The sequence below is a fragment of the Balaenoptera acutorostrata genome, chromosome 7 (assembly GCF_949987535.1).
Source record: "Balaenoptera acutorostrata chromosome 7, mBalAcu1.1, whole genome shotgun sequence".
Lineage (NCBI taxonomy): Eukaryota > Metazoa > Chordata > Mammalia > Artiodactyla > Balaenopteridae > Balaenoptera > Balaenoptera acutorostrata.
Window position 1 is genome coordinate 15,672,552 of NC_080070.1, and position 17,124 is coordinate 15,689,675.

Genomic DNA, 17,124 nt, shown 5'->3' on the forward strand with positions numbered 1-17,124 from the left:
TCAAAAAAATTTCTAGATAGTTCTTTCTCTAAGTTTAAAAATATGCCTACATATATTTTTGTGGAAAAGAGGCCCAAGTTACCCTAAGACTTGTTTTTAATTAATCTCGCATGGCATAACGTTTCTATACATAAAAGAAAATAATATATTTGGTTTATTTGTCCTTGGGTATCATGCATCTAAAAACGAATAGATTTAAAGATGATGATTTTAAAAGCCAGATAATTGCGTCACACCTTAATGTTTAAATATTCTATTTCTGTGTAGGGCATTTTGAGATATTTAGAAATGCCCCAAACTGGATGTGCCCTGTGTCACACAGTCTGTAATGGTGCTAAGGACAGCACTGGCTACTGAGGGCAAAGTTTTTAAATGAAAAGTACATCTACTGTTAGGCGGGTCCTGCTGCCTTATCCCAGGAAGCTCTTAGATAGATGTTAATCCTCAGTTTTCCCCCTCAGGTTTTCCTTTTTAATTTACTGACAAATCTTTGCTTTGCTAGAATAAAGAGATTCCATGTGGAGGGTGGATCCGAGAGACAGCATCTGGGTAGCATAACCATCAAATTATATAACCATCTTTCTTTCCAGTCTCAAAGAAAAAAGTGGTTGTTTGGATTTGATCTATCCTCCCTATTGTGAAAGAAAAGCAGTTCACAAAATGCCTAAAGTTTATTGTGACAGTGGCAGCAACTACACACAATTCATTTCAGTGTAGTCAAAGAATCTACACGTTGTCCCAGGCGCCAACTGGTGCTCTGACTGCCCGTTCTTTAAGGCAGCAAATGCAATCTTGCCACGGAGGTCCACAAACGTGTAAAAGAGATTAGACCCCTGCTGCTCTAGTTGCAGGGAAGGACCTCACGCCCACCCACTTTCACGCAGCACCTTGAATAGCTCCCTGAGCTTTTGGAACCTAGTGCAACCATGTATTCGGTCCAGTTCTTACATTTTCCACTTAGAAAGTTGAAGCTCAGCAAGGCAACATGTCACAAGTCAATTCTATTCACATTCGTTAGAAATAAATCTTAATTTCCCTTCTTTTTTTTTTTTCTTTTCTTTTGTGAGCCCGTGCTCTTATCACTATTGCACACTGATTTATTTCAAAAATGTTCGCAGATATTAAATCCAAGTGAGCTCCACACTGAATCTTTTCATCTCAAAGGAATTAAACCATTCATGTATTGTGGAAACTCTTTCCTTCAATTTCTAAAAAAGTGGAACACACATCCACGTGTATGTCCATGACATCGCTCGGGGCTTACATAGACACTTGCGTCCACATGATTAACCCTTAGGAACAATAAATCCATCCCGTTTCACTGATTAAACAACTGAGATTCTGAAACCATCTGGCTCTTCAGAAGATAGCACAATGTGCCAGGCAATCCTTTAGTTCCCATGGTCAGGGAAATTTATTCAGACTTTCTGAAAGAGCAATCGGTCGGCTTTGGGTCATTTGCCACCTCTAGAAAATGTTTCTTCCTATTTCAGAGGCCTCTGACTTTTCTTTTTCTTTCTGTATTATGATTATTTAGAGTTTATCCGTTCGAAATACATATTTGCTCTCAAAGGGCAGACATGTTTTCATAAAGAAAGAGTCAGTGTCCTTTCTTCCTTCTCATGAACCCACCCTCCTTTCCTCCCGACTCCCACTGGAAGAGTGCACAGTCATGGGGACACCCTGGTCCTGAGGGATTCCCTGAACGAGCAGGAACCAAGTACTTTCTCCAGAGGTCAGTTGTGTCAACCACCTATAGAAAAACAGTGGTTCTGAATGCAGAGCGATGATCATAAATTCATCTAGGGCAAGAACTTATTCATTGGCTTATTCATCCGTTCACTGGAAAACATTATGCCCCAGAGCGTGAAGAGGCCCATTCACAATGGCTGTGCTCAGGGCAGCACAGAAATGCCCTAAGACCACCAGCTTCTGGTCTCCCAAAGACGAGCAGAGAAGGCTGCAGGCAGAGCAAGCATTAGAGCTGGACTTGGAGGAATGGCCTTCATTCTGGAGGTGGAGGTGGAAGTAGCCACCCTAGAAGAGGGAATGACAGCAGAGAAGTGGAAGACATTGGGATGAGGGGAGTGACCAGCTGGGGGTGCAGATCCTGAAGGCAGTGAGAATGAAATGAAATATTCCTGACATGATGGTCGGACGGTGTAGTGAAGGCCAGAACTAGGGTGCCGGCAGGGAGGATGGGTAGGACAGCCATGGGAGATGCATCAGAGAAAGAACAAGAGCTGGAGAAGCATCGGACATGGGGGTGAGGAAGCTGGGGGTGTCCAAGGTGAAGTTCACATTTTGAAATGACAGTGACGCCCTTGACTGAAGTAAGGGACAAAGGACAACGCCTTGTTTTTGGTGAGAAGGTTCTGAGTTTTGTTTCGAATGTGTTGACTGAAAGACTGAAGCTTATGTTTCTCGTGTACCACACCCTTGGAAGCCAGAAGAAGGCGATGGTCAAACTACAAGCAATTCCCATGGGGGCCATCTTGAGAAAGGAGATGATCAGGGAGATATCAGATTATAAAGGGCCCAAGTGCTTTTTGAAATTAGGTGTGATGGCAGCAGCACTGGTCTTGTCTTCCTTGGATCCCCATTTCCTTCTTCTTTCCCTTTTAAAATTAACTGAAGCTTAAGGGTGAAAAGACTTTGGGAATTCCTTGGAGGTCCAGTGGTTAGGACTCCGAATTTTACTGCCGAGAGCCTGGGTTTGATCCCTCGTTGGGGAACTAAGATCCCACAAGCCGCATGGCATGGCCAAAATAAAAACAAAAACAAAAGCAAAAACAAACAAAAAAGGATTAAAAAACTTTAAAGTAATGGAAATCACATTAGCGCTATCCCTGCCTGCTATTACCTACAACTTGGTGGTGATTGACATTCTTGGGACAAAGATTCTAAGTGTCATGCTTGCAAGTCCTTGGGCTCATCTGGAGTTAGCTTCATCAGTTTGTCCACACAGAGCAGGATGAGGGTGAGAAACAAGAGACTCCATCCAACGGCAGCCGCAATCCAGCCGTATTCATCCACTCCGGTGTGGCAACACCGGGCTGCTTGTGGGCAGAAGTCGACATCTGGTGGGAAGAGAGAGCAAGAATGACAGCATCACACCAACCTCCCCTCCCCCGAGCTCTTCTCTAATATTCATAACATTGGGACCAGTAATAATAGAATAGCCACCATTTAGCACAAAGCACGCCATGTACTAGGCTAAGTGCTCTACGCACATTACCTTATTTATTCCTCACAGAGTGCTAGGCACAGTTATTCCCACTGTTTGACATGAAGAAACTGAGGCTGTCACCTGCGCAAGGTCACGAGATGGCAGAACTAGAATTCAAACCCAAGCCTGCAGGAGTCCAAAGTCATGTTCATAACCTCTACATGTTATTGCCTATTACCCTCCTTTGTAAGTGCCCAGAAGTAAACACATTTGGTCATTCGATGAAGGCGGAATCAAGGAGCCAAACTTTGAATAAGGCAAACTTTCTATTAATTAGACACGCATAGCAGTGGTGGCTTTATGAAGCAGTAGGCTCCTTGCCGCTGGAAGTCTTCAAGTAGAGGATGAACACAAGTATGCAAAGGGTACCAGAATGAAGCTCCTGCATTGGGCATAAGTCGGACTGGCTGATGTCTAGGGTCTTTCCGCTTCCAAATTTCTATAAGCATTGGAAGTCAGGGGGGTTTTTGACTGCTGTCCCGGGGATGGGCCATTAAAGCCACCTGCACCGAAGAGTGTGAGCTTAGATGGGGACCAAGCCCAAGAGAGCTTTTTAGACGTGCTCTGCAGACAGTTCTGGGGCTGTGAGCAAACCACACCGGTGCACAGGAGGGCCAGCCAGGCTCTCAGCCGCCCGATGCCAATGAGCGGAAAGCAAGGAGGCTTAAGTGTCCCTGCCCGCTCCAGGGTGAGCCCTGGGGTTAGGGAGGTTGCCAGGAGAAGCTTACTGGGGCACTGCGCCAGGGTCTCAAGGCCTGGATGGTGGACAGTCAAGGTTGAGTTGCTGCTGCTGCTTGCTTCTGGAAGAAAAGACAGAAGATAGTCTCAGGCACTAGGAGAAGCCATTCTCAGGCATAGACTTTGCCATCTTTTTTTGAATCAGTAGTGAGTATTATGAAAGTGTTATAGAAGTTCCAGTAGAGGTACATTGACATTTCATGCGACAAAGCTAACCCTCCGTTATAGCCTGCACTATGTCCCCCAGATTCGTAGGTTGGAGTCCTAACCCATTTTCTGGAAATAGGGCTTTAAAAAGGCAATTGAGGTTAAATGGTTAAATTAATCCAATATGACCGGTGTCCTTGTAAGAAGAGGAAGAGACACCAGGGATGTGAACTCATAGAGCAAAGACCACATGAGGACCCAGCGCAGAGGGGACCATCTATAAGCCAAGGAGAGGGGCCTCAGGAGAAAACAAACCTGGTGATACCTGGAGCCTCCAGAACTGTGAGAAAAGAAGCTTCTGTTGTTTCAGCCACCCAGGCTGTGGTATTTTGTTGGGTAGCAAACTCACACACTCCCTTTTTCCTATCACTCCCTAGTCCCATTCAGAGATGCTTTATCTTCATATCTCATGTCCCTTCCATCACCAAGGGCCTCTAAACATTCTCTTTTAGCTGCTTTCCACGCAGATAGGTACATCTATAAGCTTTTTTTCTAGTATATATTAACACAGTCACTTAAAAATCTGGAATGTCTTTTCGTAACTAGCTTCAATTTCCTTCAAAAACTTGAACTAATAAACATTGAAGTCTGACCTTGATTCCTTATTTATGATGAGTATGATGTTATTACTCAGACAGAGGCTTAAAAAAAAATTAAACACCCTACAAGCAAGTTGAGAGGTTTCTAGAATATGCAGCCCTTAGAATTGTCCCTTGATTAATAAGCAAGGAGCACAATGATAAAAAGCACTTTAGCAGAAATATCAAAGTTTGGGGGGTGGGGAGGGGTTATGGAGATGAACATAAGGATCCCCAAGGGAGAAAAACCATGGCCCATGTTCCCTCTCATCACTGAGAATAAGAAGGTAGATGATTGGACTTCCCTGGTGGTCCAGTGGTTAAGACTCCGCCTTCCAATGCAGGGGGTGCGGGTTTGATCCCTGGTCAGGGAACTAAGATCCTACATGCCATGGGGTGTGGCCAAAAATTAAAAACAAAAGCAAAAAGCAGAAGGTAGGTGGTCTCGGTCTACTCTGTTCAACACGGTGACCACTAACCATTGTGGCTGTTTAAGTTTCTTAAAATTAAATGAAAAATTCAGCTACTTGGTCATATCAGCCACATGCCAAGTGCTCAATCACCACATGTGACTAGTGGCTACCATATTGGAAGCACAGCATAGATATGGAACATTTCCATCATCAAAAAAGTTCTGTTAGACAATGCTGATCTAGGTAGAGCAAAACCAAGAGACCATTTAAAAGAATCTTTCTGGAAATTATGTTGTTGTTCAATCTGCTTCTTTGGGAATGAAAATAAAAAGTTTGGAAACTCTCCAGGCCCCACTGACTCTAGGTTAACATGTCCTTCAAAACTGCTTGTTGTCACAGAGCAGGACGAGTCAGGAGGAAACTTCTGGCTTAGCCAAAGCCATGAAATTGCTGCTCAGACTAATTTTATGCCACGCACCCCCAGCCACTCCAGTGTCCTGCTTAAGTATAGTAATTACCTTGATGCAATCTGATTGTTACTGTAAATTATTTACAGCTAAATGCCTTAGAGCTTGGTCTTTATTTGTTTTGGAAAAATTGATTCCTCAATGTTTTAATTTCCCTTGTTACCCAAATAACTTCCTTGACCCTGACTTTCATCTCCCCTCTACCCTAGAATGGAAGTGGTCCCGGTGTAGAGCTAGTGAATGGAAAAAAACCTAGTTAATGAAATACTAATATTGGGTTCAACCATATGAAATTGCCATTTCTGTAGGTCAAAAATTATTCAGTATCAGAAATTTTATATGGTTCAAACTAAATACCGTGTTACAAATTCTTGAGAATTTAAACATCACCCACCTCCCTCATAAGCAAAGCCAGCCAGGGACTGGTCCCACTTGGAGTCACTTCCAAAGTAAAGGCTGCTGGCAAGAACCAACCATTCAGTGCAGTTAAATTTGTCAAGTGTTTGAGGCCCTCTCTTAAGCATGGCCAAGTAAACAGAAAACACTCTTTTATCTGGGGAGGGGTGATTTGGAAAATAAAAGGAATGTGTTAACATTCGTTGAGGGTTTACCGTGTGCTATTTTATTAAAAGTTGTTTACATTCAGTAACCCATTTCATCTTTACAACAAGCCTATATATCAGCACTGTGATTATCTCCATGTTCGAAATGAGGAAACTGGAGCACAGAGAGGGTAAGTAATTTGCTCAAGGTCACACATCTACTAAGTTGTGGAAGCCAGAGTTGAGTTGAGGCTCAGTGGCTTGAGAGCCCACGCTCTGAGCCTCCATAGGAGAGACCGTGAGGATGGGAGAGATAGATACAGGCTGGAGGGGGGACGGCGAGGATTGGTTTCAGGAGGGGGAGAATCTGTCTGTCAGAGAGGAGGGCAGACTGTTCTGAGGAGCCAGATCAAAGCCAGAGGCAGAAACCAGGAGCATGAGAATGTGACCGAGGTCCCTGATGTGCAGAGCCCAGCCTGGGAGAGCAAGACAGGGGAGGCCACCTAACATCCCCCTTCAGCCTCCACAAGAAAATCGGGACGCAACCCAACATCTCCTGAGCCGGGCAAGGTGGGAGAAGGTTAAACAGCGTACGGCAGCTTTGTGTGTTGAGGTTTTGTGAAAGTTGCAAAGGGCGCACAGGGTCAAGGGAGGGACAGAGGTCCTTAGGTGAGAGGAGGGCATGCAAAAGCAGGATGACAACCGCAAAATATGGGATTGCAACACAATTATGCTGGCAAGGAGCCGTTGAGAAACAGCAACCCAAAGATGTCATTTTAGGCCAGTTTGGTCCCCTGATGGGAGAGCCTCTTTGTGGCAAAGGCCAGCAGAGGTGGCTGCTCGCATCCTGGCTGACGTTGGTCTCAACTCCCATCCCACCCTACCCTCTCTTGCCTAATCCTTCAGATGAGAAAGGACTGTTTCCTCTTTCCTCTGTGCGGGACCAACCCTAGCCAAGGAATCCTTCTCCGACCTCCTCCTTTCCCCCCTCCCCTCCCTTCCTCTTCCCAGCGTGGCGAGAATAAAGCTCACAGTTCTACCTGCCAAGCAAGCCGGGTGGAAAGAGGCAAAGGCCAGGCTGAGGACCAGGGCGGCCCAGGGCGCAGAGCTGAGGTGCTTCATGCTGAGGAGAGAGGCTTCTGTGACCACGGTCCCCGCAGAGGCGAGCTGAGGGCCGCCTGCCATGCGCCCTGTGTGTGGCCCGTCTGGCAGGAACTTGCAAACAACGCTGGCCGAGGTGAATTTCTGTTCTGTGTTTGGGGGAAAGAGAGGGGGTGGAGCAAAGGGAACCTGGGCTGTCACACACCTGGCTCTCACCTCTCCAGGAGGGAAGCCAGGGGAGGAATGCACGGTGACTTATTTGGTTCTTCCTTAGCTCACATTTTGTCCCTGCTGAGAAAAAAGGGGACAGGGGAGGAGATCTGTGTCCTGCTGGTTCCTTGAAGATGAGTTTACTGCCTCTTCCACCTTCAGGCATAGTGCTGGATTCCCCAGTCGTCCTGCCCAGTATTTACCGAGCACCTACTGTGTGCACCACCCTCTGCTCAAGTCTGGAAACACCTGCCCTCCAAGTGCTTTATTACCAACACACATCATTAAAGCACAGAGCAGTGTTTCAGGAGTGAAGGACAAAGCACTTTGCTTCTCAGCAGTAAGAGGCCTCACCTCCTGATGGCTGCTTCATGAGGAAGATGGCATTTGGGTTGGGCCTTGAAGGACGGAGAGGGTTTTGACAGGCAAAGAGGAGAAAAGGGCATCGTCTGCAGAAGGGACAGGTGAGCAAAGGCCCGGAGGTAAGAGGTGCTCAGAAATCCACTGTGACCAGGAAGCTGAGCATCCGACGTGCCAGGCTGGGGGTGGAGGGTTTGAAACAGTCAGGAGGCCAAAGGGAGGCTTTGTGAAGATTTTGAATTGAGTAGTAACTTGACTGAAGCACTGCCTTCAGTCTAAGGCATTTGTTGAATGCCAACCACGTATTCGAAAGGCACCATCCCAGGCATTCGAGACTCAAAGATGATTAAGATATGACCCCTCCTCTTGATTCCTACTCAGTACAGCAGTGAGACCAGGCAGTGAAGAAAGAACTGGGAGGCAATATGGTAGGACTCAGTATGGATATCTTCCCCAGGGATGGGGATATAAAAGAGGGAGGGGGAAGTCTGCCCGAGAGCAGTGGAGGAGAGATTCACAGAGGAGGTGACCTTTGGGCTGGGTATTGAAGTTTGCATATGCAGGTGGGAGGTGATGGGCCTTCTGAGTACAAGGAATAGCAGGAGAATAGCAGCATGTGTGCATGCTGGCCGGCTACCACGTGTGAATACGTATATTATGTTCCTAAATAAGCTTGGGTCTGGCTAAGAGAGTGAGGGATGAAGTATAGCTCATTCAAAGCTCAGTGGAAGTGTTGCAGGAAGGGGGACCCCTTCCAGGGCCCGAGAGTGGGCTCTTGTCTAACACTCAGAAATGAATTGTCCGAGGAGACACACATGTTGCCAAAGCAAGAGACTTTATTGGGAAGGGGCGCCTGGAGGGAAAGCAGGAGGGTAAGGGAACCCAGAACTGCTCTGCCACGTGACTCACGGTCTCAGCTTTGATGGTAAGGGGGTTAGCTTCCGGGTTGTTTCTGGCCAATCATCTTGCTTTGCCCGTAGTTGGTCTGACTCAGGGTCCTTCCTGGTGGTGTGCGTCTCTCAGCCAAGATGGATTCCAGCGTGAGGGCTTCTGGGAGGGTGGCAGGACATATTTTCTCCTCCCTCCTCCTTTTGGCCCCTCCTGAATTCTTCTGGGTTAGTGGTTAGTTTCAGGGATGGTTTCGGTCCTCGGTTCCCTAACAGAAGGACGTATAAGCCATGTGTAAGCCCAGAATAAAGATGTCTCATTGTTACACGTCAGCCTGGAGGGGGCACTTTTTTCTAATCCGCCCAAACGTACTAATTAATGGTGACCCTATACACTTGGATTTGGGGATCGGGGGCAGAAGAGCTTTAAGAAGGCTGATCTTCAGGCAGTGTACAAAGGTCCAGTTTAGGCCTACCACTTGGTTGAATATTCAACGATTACCAAATAGCTGGTGTATCCAGGCCCTTGGTATGAGGGAGGGAGTTTGACATGGGTAAGGCCACAAAGCCCCTGTCCTCAAGGAGCTCAGGGTCCAGTGAGGAAGATGGACAAATAAGTAATGACAACACAGTGAAATAAGTGTGGTGAGGAGGGGTGGGGACTAGCGGATCCTGAGAACATTTCACAGTGGAAGTGGCATCTCGACCTGAAACTTGAGAGATGTGTAGTTCGCCAGGCACGGGAGAAGGGACCAGTGTGTGCCTGGTCTCTGAGGCATGACCGTGTGCCCCTTGTCTGGGGAGGAATTACTGTCCTTGGGGCATGGACTGGGTCATGGTGTGTCTGGTTAGACTAAGAACAGATTGTAAATGGACCTGCATGCCAGACTAAGGAAACTGGACTCTCATCTTATGATTGGGGCACGCTATAAGGAAATTGTAGCTGTGGCCACCTTTGTATTTCAGAAAAATGGAGGAGAGAGGGCAGGTCTGTATTAAGAGAGATTATCGAAGAAGCTGTTGCAGAAATCCCAGACAGACATCAAAAGAGCCCTGAAATAAGCAGCTGGACTGAGGATAGAGGAGGGGGGGACAGAATCAAGAGGTATTTAGCAGGCCGAATCAACAGAAAGGAATCCAGGAAAAAAGCATCCAGGATGGAGGCAAGGTTTCCAGCTGGGGTGAGTGGGTGGCCATGAGGCCAGTCTGGGCTAGAATCACAGCCTTGCGTTTTATTGGCTGAGGGGCCCTGGGCAGGTTACTTTATACATCCAAGCCTCAGGTTCCTCATCTGAAGAATAATAGGAGGCGCTCCTATCTCAGGAGTTGTGATGACTTAATGAAGTAATCTACGTGAAGTGCATTGCCCAGTGCCGGCTGATGGTAAGTACTCAGCCAGTGGTAAACATCATTATAATAGAAGGGTCATCGTAAGTAGAAAGTATGGGAGAAAGCCACTTTTAAGGAAAAATAATGCTATTTATGCATTCATTTATTTATATCCTGCCTTGGTCCAAAAGGGTTTAAGGAAGCTTACATACATTAATTAAGCTAGGTAAAATAAAATAAACACGAAGAAATGAGGCAAAGAGAAAGTTAGGATAGGAAATATAAGATGGATCCATGAGTGAGGTTAGAGCACAAAAATGGCATGCATGTTTTCTAAGCTTTCTGGTAGCCAGCGCGAAAAGGGTCACATGATCACATACATGATTCATGAGCTCACAAGACGAAAACAACAGGGGAAGTACAACTGCTATTCGTTAATTCATTATTAAAGTATAGTTGATTTCCAGTGTTTCAGGTGTACAGCAAAGTGATTCAGTTACACGCATATATATATATATATATATATATATATATATATATATATAGTCTTTTTCAGATTCTTTTCCATTACAGGTTATTACAAGATATTGAATATAGTTCCTTGTGAGATAGTAGGTCCTTGTTATTGAATATAGTTCCTTGGGATATAGTAGGTCCTTGTTGTTTATCTATTTTATATACAGTAGTGTGTATCTGTTAAAAGCACAACTGCTCTTGATACCAAAACCAGAGAAAGGTTCTTGATACCATTTCCCCTTGGGTGCCCACAGAGATGACATTACTTAATAGGATGAACACTTTCTTTAATTTTTTCTCCTATCTTTTTTAAAAAAAATTAATTAATTTATTTATTTTTGGCTGCATTGGGTCTTTGTTGCTGCGTGCAGGCTTTCTCTATTTGTGGCGAGCAGGGGCTACTCTTTGTTGCAGTGTGCGGGCTTCTCATTGCAGTGTCTTGTTGTGGAGCATGGGCTCTAGGCACACGGGCTTCAGTAATTGTGGCACGTGGGCTCAGTAGTTGTGGCTCGTGGGCTCTAGAGCACCAGCTCAGTAGTTGTGGCGCACGGGCTTAGTTGCTCCGCGGCATGTGGGATCTTCCCAGACCAGGGATTGAACCTGTGTCCCCTGCATTGGCAGGCAGATTCTTAACCACTGCACCACCAGGGAAGTCCCTCTCCTATCTTTTGATCTCTGTTTTCGACATTCTCCTCACAGTACACCCCTCAGTGAGCTTCACAGATTAGGGCTGATTTATCCAAAGGGCAGCGGAGATAACAGCAGTGTGTGTGGTCCACGGGATTTTCAAGGGCCCCCAAAATGTTTGAGACCTGAAAAGTGTTCTCAGGTCCAAAATATGAACAACAACAGCAACAAAACCTGTGCAATCCAAAAAATTTATTTCGGGACTTCCCTGGCAGTCCAGTGGTTAGGACTTGACGCTTCCACTGCAGGGGGCATGGGTTCGATCCCTGGTCAGGAACAAAGATAACATAAGCTGTGGCATAGCCAAAAAAAAAGAAAAAAAAAAGGAAAAAACTTTATTTCAAAAGCAAAGTTATACAATTCATTTCAAACATTTAAACAGAATTATTTAATGTAGGATGTTGGGTGTATTTTAATATATTTGATGTGAGCAGAGCATGTCCCTCCAAAATAGTGAGGGCCTGGGACATAGATTCGAAACAGCCCTGTGTGGGGTTGTTGTGATGGGGGTTTTAAGAGCATGCACCTGTCTAAACTGACAGCATCCTATCAAGTCATACAATGGAAAGTAATTCTGGGAAGCAGTGGATGTAAAGGGGACGGGCAATGATCTGTCCTCTCTCTCGCTCTTCTTTTTTTAAACACATTGTTAGTTGATTGGGGGCTGTTTTAGATTAGGTGTTTGCAAGTCAGTTTAAAAGACAAATATTCTCTTATTGACAGATGAATGGATTTTATTATTCTAAAATAGGATGGACTTGACTGGTCTCTGATCACTCGTTAATTCCCAAAGGAAGGGCCGCGGGGCAACTGTGTTACAGGTGTCACCATTATTAGCTGTCTTTCATTTTAACATGTCTATAACTAGTAACTCCATGCAGGTGGTTACCTCACCTGGTCTTTCATTTTACATCAGGTTTCCTTTGGAAAGTATACCAGGAAGTTGCATTGCTCAAAGCTAGACATTCTGTAGGAACTTTCTCAAGATTTTTTTTTTTTTTTTTTAATGGTTGAGACAGGTGTTTGGTTACATGTACTTTAAAGTCCAAGTTAAAATGTCTGTGACCAGGCTGCATGTTGAGGTTGGGGTGGCCTAGAGCATGGGGTTCCAGCGCCCTCACTGCCTCCAGTTTTATCTGTTTTCCCTGATATAATTTCATGTGAAAAAGAGAAGGAGTGGGGCAGAGGGTTTCCTTGTGCTAAATGATTGAAAACCAGCATTCTGTGTCCTGGAATGGCCTTTGCCTTCCGGAAGGATATTTTATGTTGAGGGAACTTCGTCTGTGATTCTTTTTATTTGTTTTTTTATATTTATTTTATTAAAGTATAATTAATTTGTCATACAGCAAAGTGATTCAGATATATATATATATACACAATCTTTTTCATATTCTTTTCCATTATGGTGTATCACAGGATATTGAATATAGTTCCCTGCGCTATACCGTAGGACCTTGTTTATCCATCCTGTATATAATAGTTTGCATCTGCTAATCCCATACTCCCAATCAATCCCTCCCTAACCCCTCTTGTGATTCTGATCGCCTCCTCTAACCGCCTCTCCATCTCTGGGAAGAGACCACTGGCTTTGAACTTGGGACTTTCATTTCCGGTTCATCCACTCTGAGAATCGTGGCCCTGACCACGCCTGTGCCTGCTATTCCCTAATTTCTGAGCAGAGATGGGGTCTGTGGCTCTTCCTGCGTGCAACTTTTTCAGGATACGTTTTCACAAAATAATGTCAGTCTCTAGTTGCTCATGCGACTGAAACATCTAGACCTTCCCCTGAGCAGCAGTTAGTTTGTGGAGGAGCTTAACCTCACCCACTGCCACTCAGTTATAGGTGTAGGATTTGGAGAGAATGAGGAGTACCCTTGTAAGAAAAATGGAGAACTACGTAGCGTCCAATTTGAGATCATACCACAGAGCTGATAAAAGGAACAAAGTGACCAAGACCTGGAGCCCACCATTTGGAACCATTTCTGAGCGGTTCCAGGGTGACTCAGCTTGCCCTTAATCCACAGTTGCACTAGGGGGCAGTGATATGGTGGCCAGGACAGAGGTGGGTTTAATAAAAAAGAATGGAACTTCCGCTTGGCTAAGGCCGTATTCCGCCTCCGCCCTGGATCTCATTATTTCACATCTTCTCAGAGTATATTTCTGAATTTTCAAACATATGGAGGTTTTCTAGTTATCTTTTTGTTATTGATTTCTAGCTTAATTGCATCGTGATCTACAAACACACTTGAATGACTTTTTTTAAAAAATTTATTTATTTATGGCTGTGTTGGGTCTTCGTTTCTGTGCGAGGGCTTTCTCTAGTTGTGGCAAGCGGGGGCCACTCTTCATCGCGGTGCACTGGCCTCTCACTATCGCGGCCTCTCTTGTTGCGGAGCACAGGCTCCAGACGCGCAGGCTCAGTAATTGTGGCTCACGGGCCTAGTTGCTCCGTGGCATGTGGGATCTTCCCAGACCAGGGCTCGAACCCGTGTCCCCTGCATTGGTAGGCAGATTCTCAACCACTGCGCCACCAGGGAAGCCCCACTTGAATGACTTTTATTTTGTGTATTCTTTAAGAACCATCATATGGTCAAATTTTATAAATGGTTGATGGTGCTTGTAAAGACCGCATAGTTGTGGGGTTCAGTATTCTGTGTAGGTCTATTAGAGTACTAATTGTGTGGTTCATATCTTCTATATTTTTCCTGTTTTTTTGTTTGTTTGTTTGTTTAATTCTGTTGACTACTGAGACAGATGATTGTGGATTTCTGTCTTTTCCTTGTAGTCTTGTCTATTTTTGCATGAAATATTTGAGGTTGTAATTAGGCTTCATACAAACACAGAATTATGACACCTTCCCAGTGAATTGAACCTCCTTTAAAAAATAATTTTGTAACATCCCTTTTCATCTCTAGTAATGCTTTTTGCCATAAAGTTTACTTTGTCTGCTATTGCTATAGCTATCCCACTTTTCTTTTGCTTAGTTTTTTTTTTTAATTGGGATATAGTTGTTTTACAATGTTGTGTTAGTTTCTACTGTACAGCAAAGTGAAGTAGACTTCCCTGGGCTATATAGCGGGTTCTCATTAGTTATCTGTTTTATACATATTAGTGTGTATGTGTCAATCCCAGTCTCCCAATTCATCCCACCCTCCGCTTTTGCTTAGTTTTGCATGCTATATCTTTTTCCATCATTTCTTTCAACTTTCCTAAATTTTTATTATGTTTTTAGATATGTACCTTATAAAAACATAGTGTAGGATTTTTAAAAACCGTTTCTAACCATCTTTGTCTTAATTTGGCCACTGGATCTATTCCCATGGACTGTATTTACTGATTGGTTTAGGTTTTAATCTACCATCTTACCAAGTGCTGTCTAGTTTTCCCATCTCTTATGTTCCTTTTTTTCTTTTTCTTACTAAGTTTGGATTAAGTTTTTTATTATTCAGTTTTTTAGAGGTTACAGCATGCATTCTGATCTTATCAGAGTCACTATTAATTGATACTTTTACCTTCTTCATAGATAATGCAAAGACTTTGGAGCTTTACTTATCAACTCCTGATTTTTATACCATTATGGTCATGTATTTTTAGCTCTATACATACACTTTAACTCTAAGTCATTACTACTATTTTATAAAATAAATTAAATTTATCCCCATATTAGCCAGTTTATTGCTCTTGACTCCTTTCTGCATGTCTGTTCTTCTATCTGCGATCATTTGCCTTCTCCTTGAAGAACAGCTTTTAGTATTCCCTCAATGTAGTGGTTAATGCTCTCAGTGTTTGTTTATCTGGATATGTTTTTATTCTTGAAGATATTCTTGAAAGATATTTTCATTGCGTGTAGAATTCTAGGTTGACAGATATTTTCTTTCAGTGCTTTGAATATATCATTCTATTTCTTTTGACTTTTATTGTTTTTGTTGAGAGCTGTCCATCTAATTGGTGCGTCCTTGTAGGTAATTTGTCTCCTTTTTCTTTGATTGTTTCTAGGCATTTTGCTCTGTCTTTGGTTTTCAGCAGTTTTATTCTGATGCGCTCAGGTATTGATTTCCTTTTATTTGTCTTGCTTGAGGTTTGTAGGCAATTGAATATGGAGTTTGATGTCTTTCATCAGTTTTGAAAAGTTCTCAGTCATCAAATACTACTTCTGTCTCATTCTTTTCTCTCCTTCCAGGACTCCAATTACACATAAGTTAGGCTTTCCCATAGACTCTTCTAGTTCTCTACCCTCTTTTCTATTCTCCATCCTATTGTTTTCATGTGCTTTATTCTAGATATTTTCTTCTGCCCTATCTTTTATTAAATCTCTTGTCATCTGTGTCTAATCCACTTTTATAACTACCCATTGGGTTCTTAATTTCAATTATTTTAGTTTTAGTTCTTAAATTTTCATATTGTACTTTAAAAAATAGCTTTCTGTTATTCAGTCGTGTTTTTCATCTTCATGAACAGAGTGAACATAATTTTAAAAAAAATCTTTGTGTGACAATTTCAATATTTGCCCACCCCCATTGGTCTGTTTCTATTGTCTATTATTTCTGTTGGTTTCCATTCATGTTGTTGTGCTTCCCTGTGTGCCTGGTTATTTTTTATTGTGTGAAAAAATTGTAATTACATACAATTGTTTGTAGAAATAACTTGTGACCTAGGATGACCTAGGATGAGACATGATTTTTTTTTGTTGGTTGCTTTAATCAGGTGCTTGAGGCAATAACAATGTGCCATCATGTCAGTCCAGGCTCAGTAATTGAGATGATTTATAGCTAAGTTGTAGACTTTGTTAGGGTCAGCTTATTTTGGTCACCTTTCCTTCTATAGAGCAGCTCTTTGGAATTTTTTTTTTTTAATAAATTTTATTTTTATTTATTTATTTATTTTTGGCTGTCTTGGGGCTTCGTTTCTGTGTGAGGGCTTTCTCTAGTTGTGGTGAGCGGGGGCCACTCTTCATCGTGGTGCGCAGGCCTTTCGCTGTTGCTGTCTCTCTTGTTGCGGAGCACAGGCTCCAGACGCGCAAGCTCAGCAGTTGTGGCTCACGGGCCCAGCTGCTCCGCGGCATGTGGGATCCTCCCAGACCAGGGCTCGAACCCGTGTCCCCCTGCATTGGCAGGCAGACTCTCAACCACTGTGCCACCAGGGAAGCCCTCTCTGGAATATTTTTCCCCAAGGAAATAGTCAGAGATGAGCACACACATGCACAAAATGTATATCCAAGGTTCTCCATCTCAACATTACAATATTTGTAAAAATAAAAGCTTAGAAGCAACTTATAATGGAATAAAATGTTAAACAATGTTTAAAATTAATATTATGTTTGGAATAACATTTATTATTTGAGAAAACACTTGCTATATAATACAAAGCAGAAAAAGCAGGATATAAAACTGTATATTCAGTATCACTGCAGTTTTGTAAGCACACACATATATAAAGAAAAAAGTTTGGAAAGCGTCTTACCAAGATGTTAGCAGTGGTCATATCTAAAATTACACTTTGATGATTTTAATTTTCTTTTTTATACTTTTTTATGTCTTTCAAATCCTCTACAAGGAACGTGTATTACTCTTATAGTCAGGAAATAAAATCAAGTTAATACATTTTTTAAAAGAGTAGTTCACAGGAAAGCAATGTAGTCACAGTGGAGCAGATAGACTACAGTTTACAATGTCTGACTGCTTGGGGAAAATTTCAATGTCAGGAAATCTTCTCCATTAAAAAAAAAATCTTAATGAAGTTTCAAGTTGCATATGGTACAGAGAACTGCTTATTGACAGCCTCTGCTCTTGAGGTGCCCAAGGTGTATAACAGAAAGTGCAGACAAACCCAAGAATGTCAGGACAAGAAGAAGACTAGAAAT

At 43.3% G+C, this 17,124-nt stretch overlaps 2 protein-coding genes across 7 annotated transcripts in view; one reads left to right on the forward strand and one right to left on the reverse strand.

Moving 5' to 3' along the window:
* Positions 1-656: 656 nt before the first annotated feature.
* On the reverse strand, positions 657-7,411 carry TMEM213 (transmembrane protein 213). Of its 2 annotated transcripts, none has more exons than XM_007177089.2 (3): positions 7,215-7,411; positions 3,958-4,026; positions 657-3,080 (listed from the first exon to the last, which is right to left on the reverse strand). In XM_007177089.2, exons 1-3 carry the CDS (start codon positions 7,357-7,359, stop codon positions 2,911-2,913), a joined length of 384 nt encoding a protein of 127 aa, XP_007177151.1. In that variant the 5' UTR covers positions 7,360-7,411; the 3' UTR covers positions 657-2,910. The 2 variants fall into 2 exon arrangements, with proteins under 2 accessions (XP_007177151.1, XP_007177150.1); XM_007177088.2 differs by having other exon boundaries at positions 3,958-4,029.
* Positions 7,335-17,124, forward strand: part of ATP6V0A4 (ATPase H+ transporting V0 subunit a4) — a 73,294-nt gene continuing 63,504 nt past the window's right edge. For 3 of the 5 annotated variants that reach the window (XM_007177082.2, XM_007177079.2, XM_007177083.2), the window contains exon 1: positions 7,357-7,411. The gene's annotated coding sequence lies outside the window, so the exon portion shown is untranslated. Of the gene's footprint in view, positions 7,412-7,568; positions 7,950-17,124 lie in introns of those variants that run through there. The other 2 variants (XM_007177087.3, XM_057550524.1) reach the window with 2 other exon arrangements.

What these genes read in the sequence shown, in the direction of transcription:
- TMEM213 (XM_007177088.2), bottom strand. Translation starts at nt 7,359, where the DNA reads ATGGCAGGCGGCCCTCAGCTCGCCTCTGCGGGGACCGTGGTCACAGAA. An exon ending in CCACCCGGCTTGCTTGGCAG is followed by an intron (nt 4,030 to 7,214) that starts GTAGAACTGTGA and finishes CTTTTCTTCCAG; the next exon opens with AAGCAAGCAGCAGCAGCAAC. An exon ending in GACCCTGGCGCAGTGCCCCA is followed by an intron (nt 3,081 to 3,957) that starts GTAAGCTTCTCC and finishes TCTTCCCACCAG; the next exon opens with ATGTCGACTTCTGCCCACAA.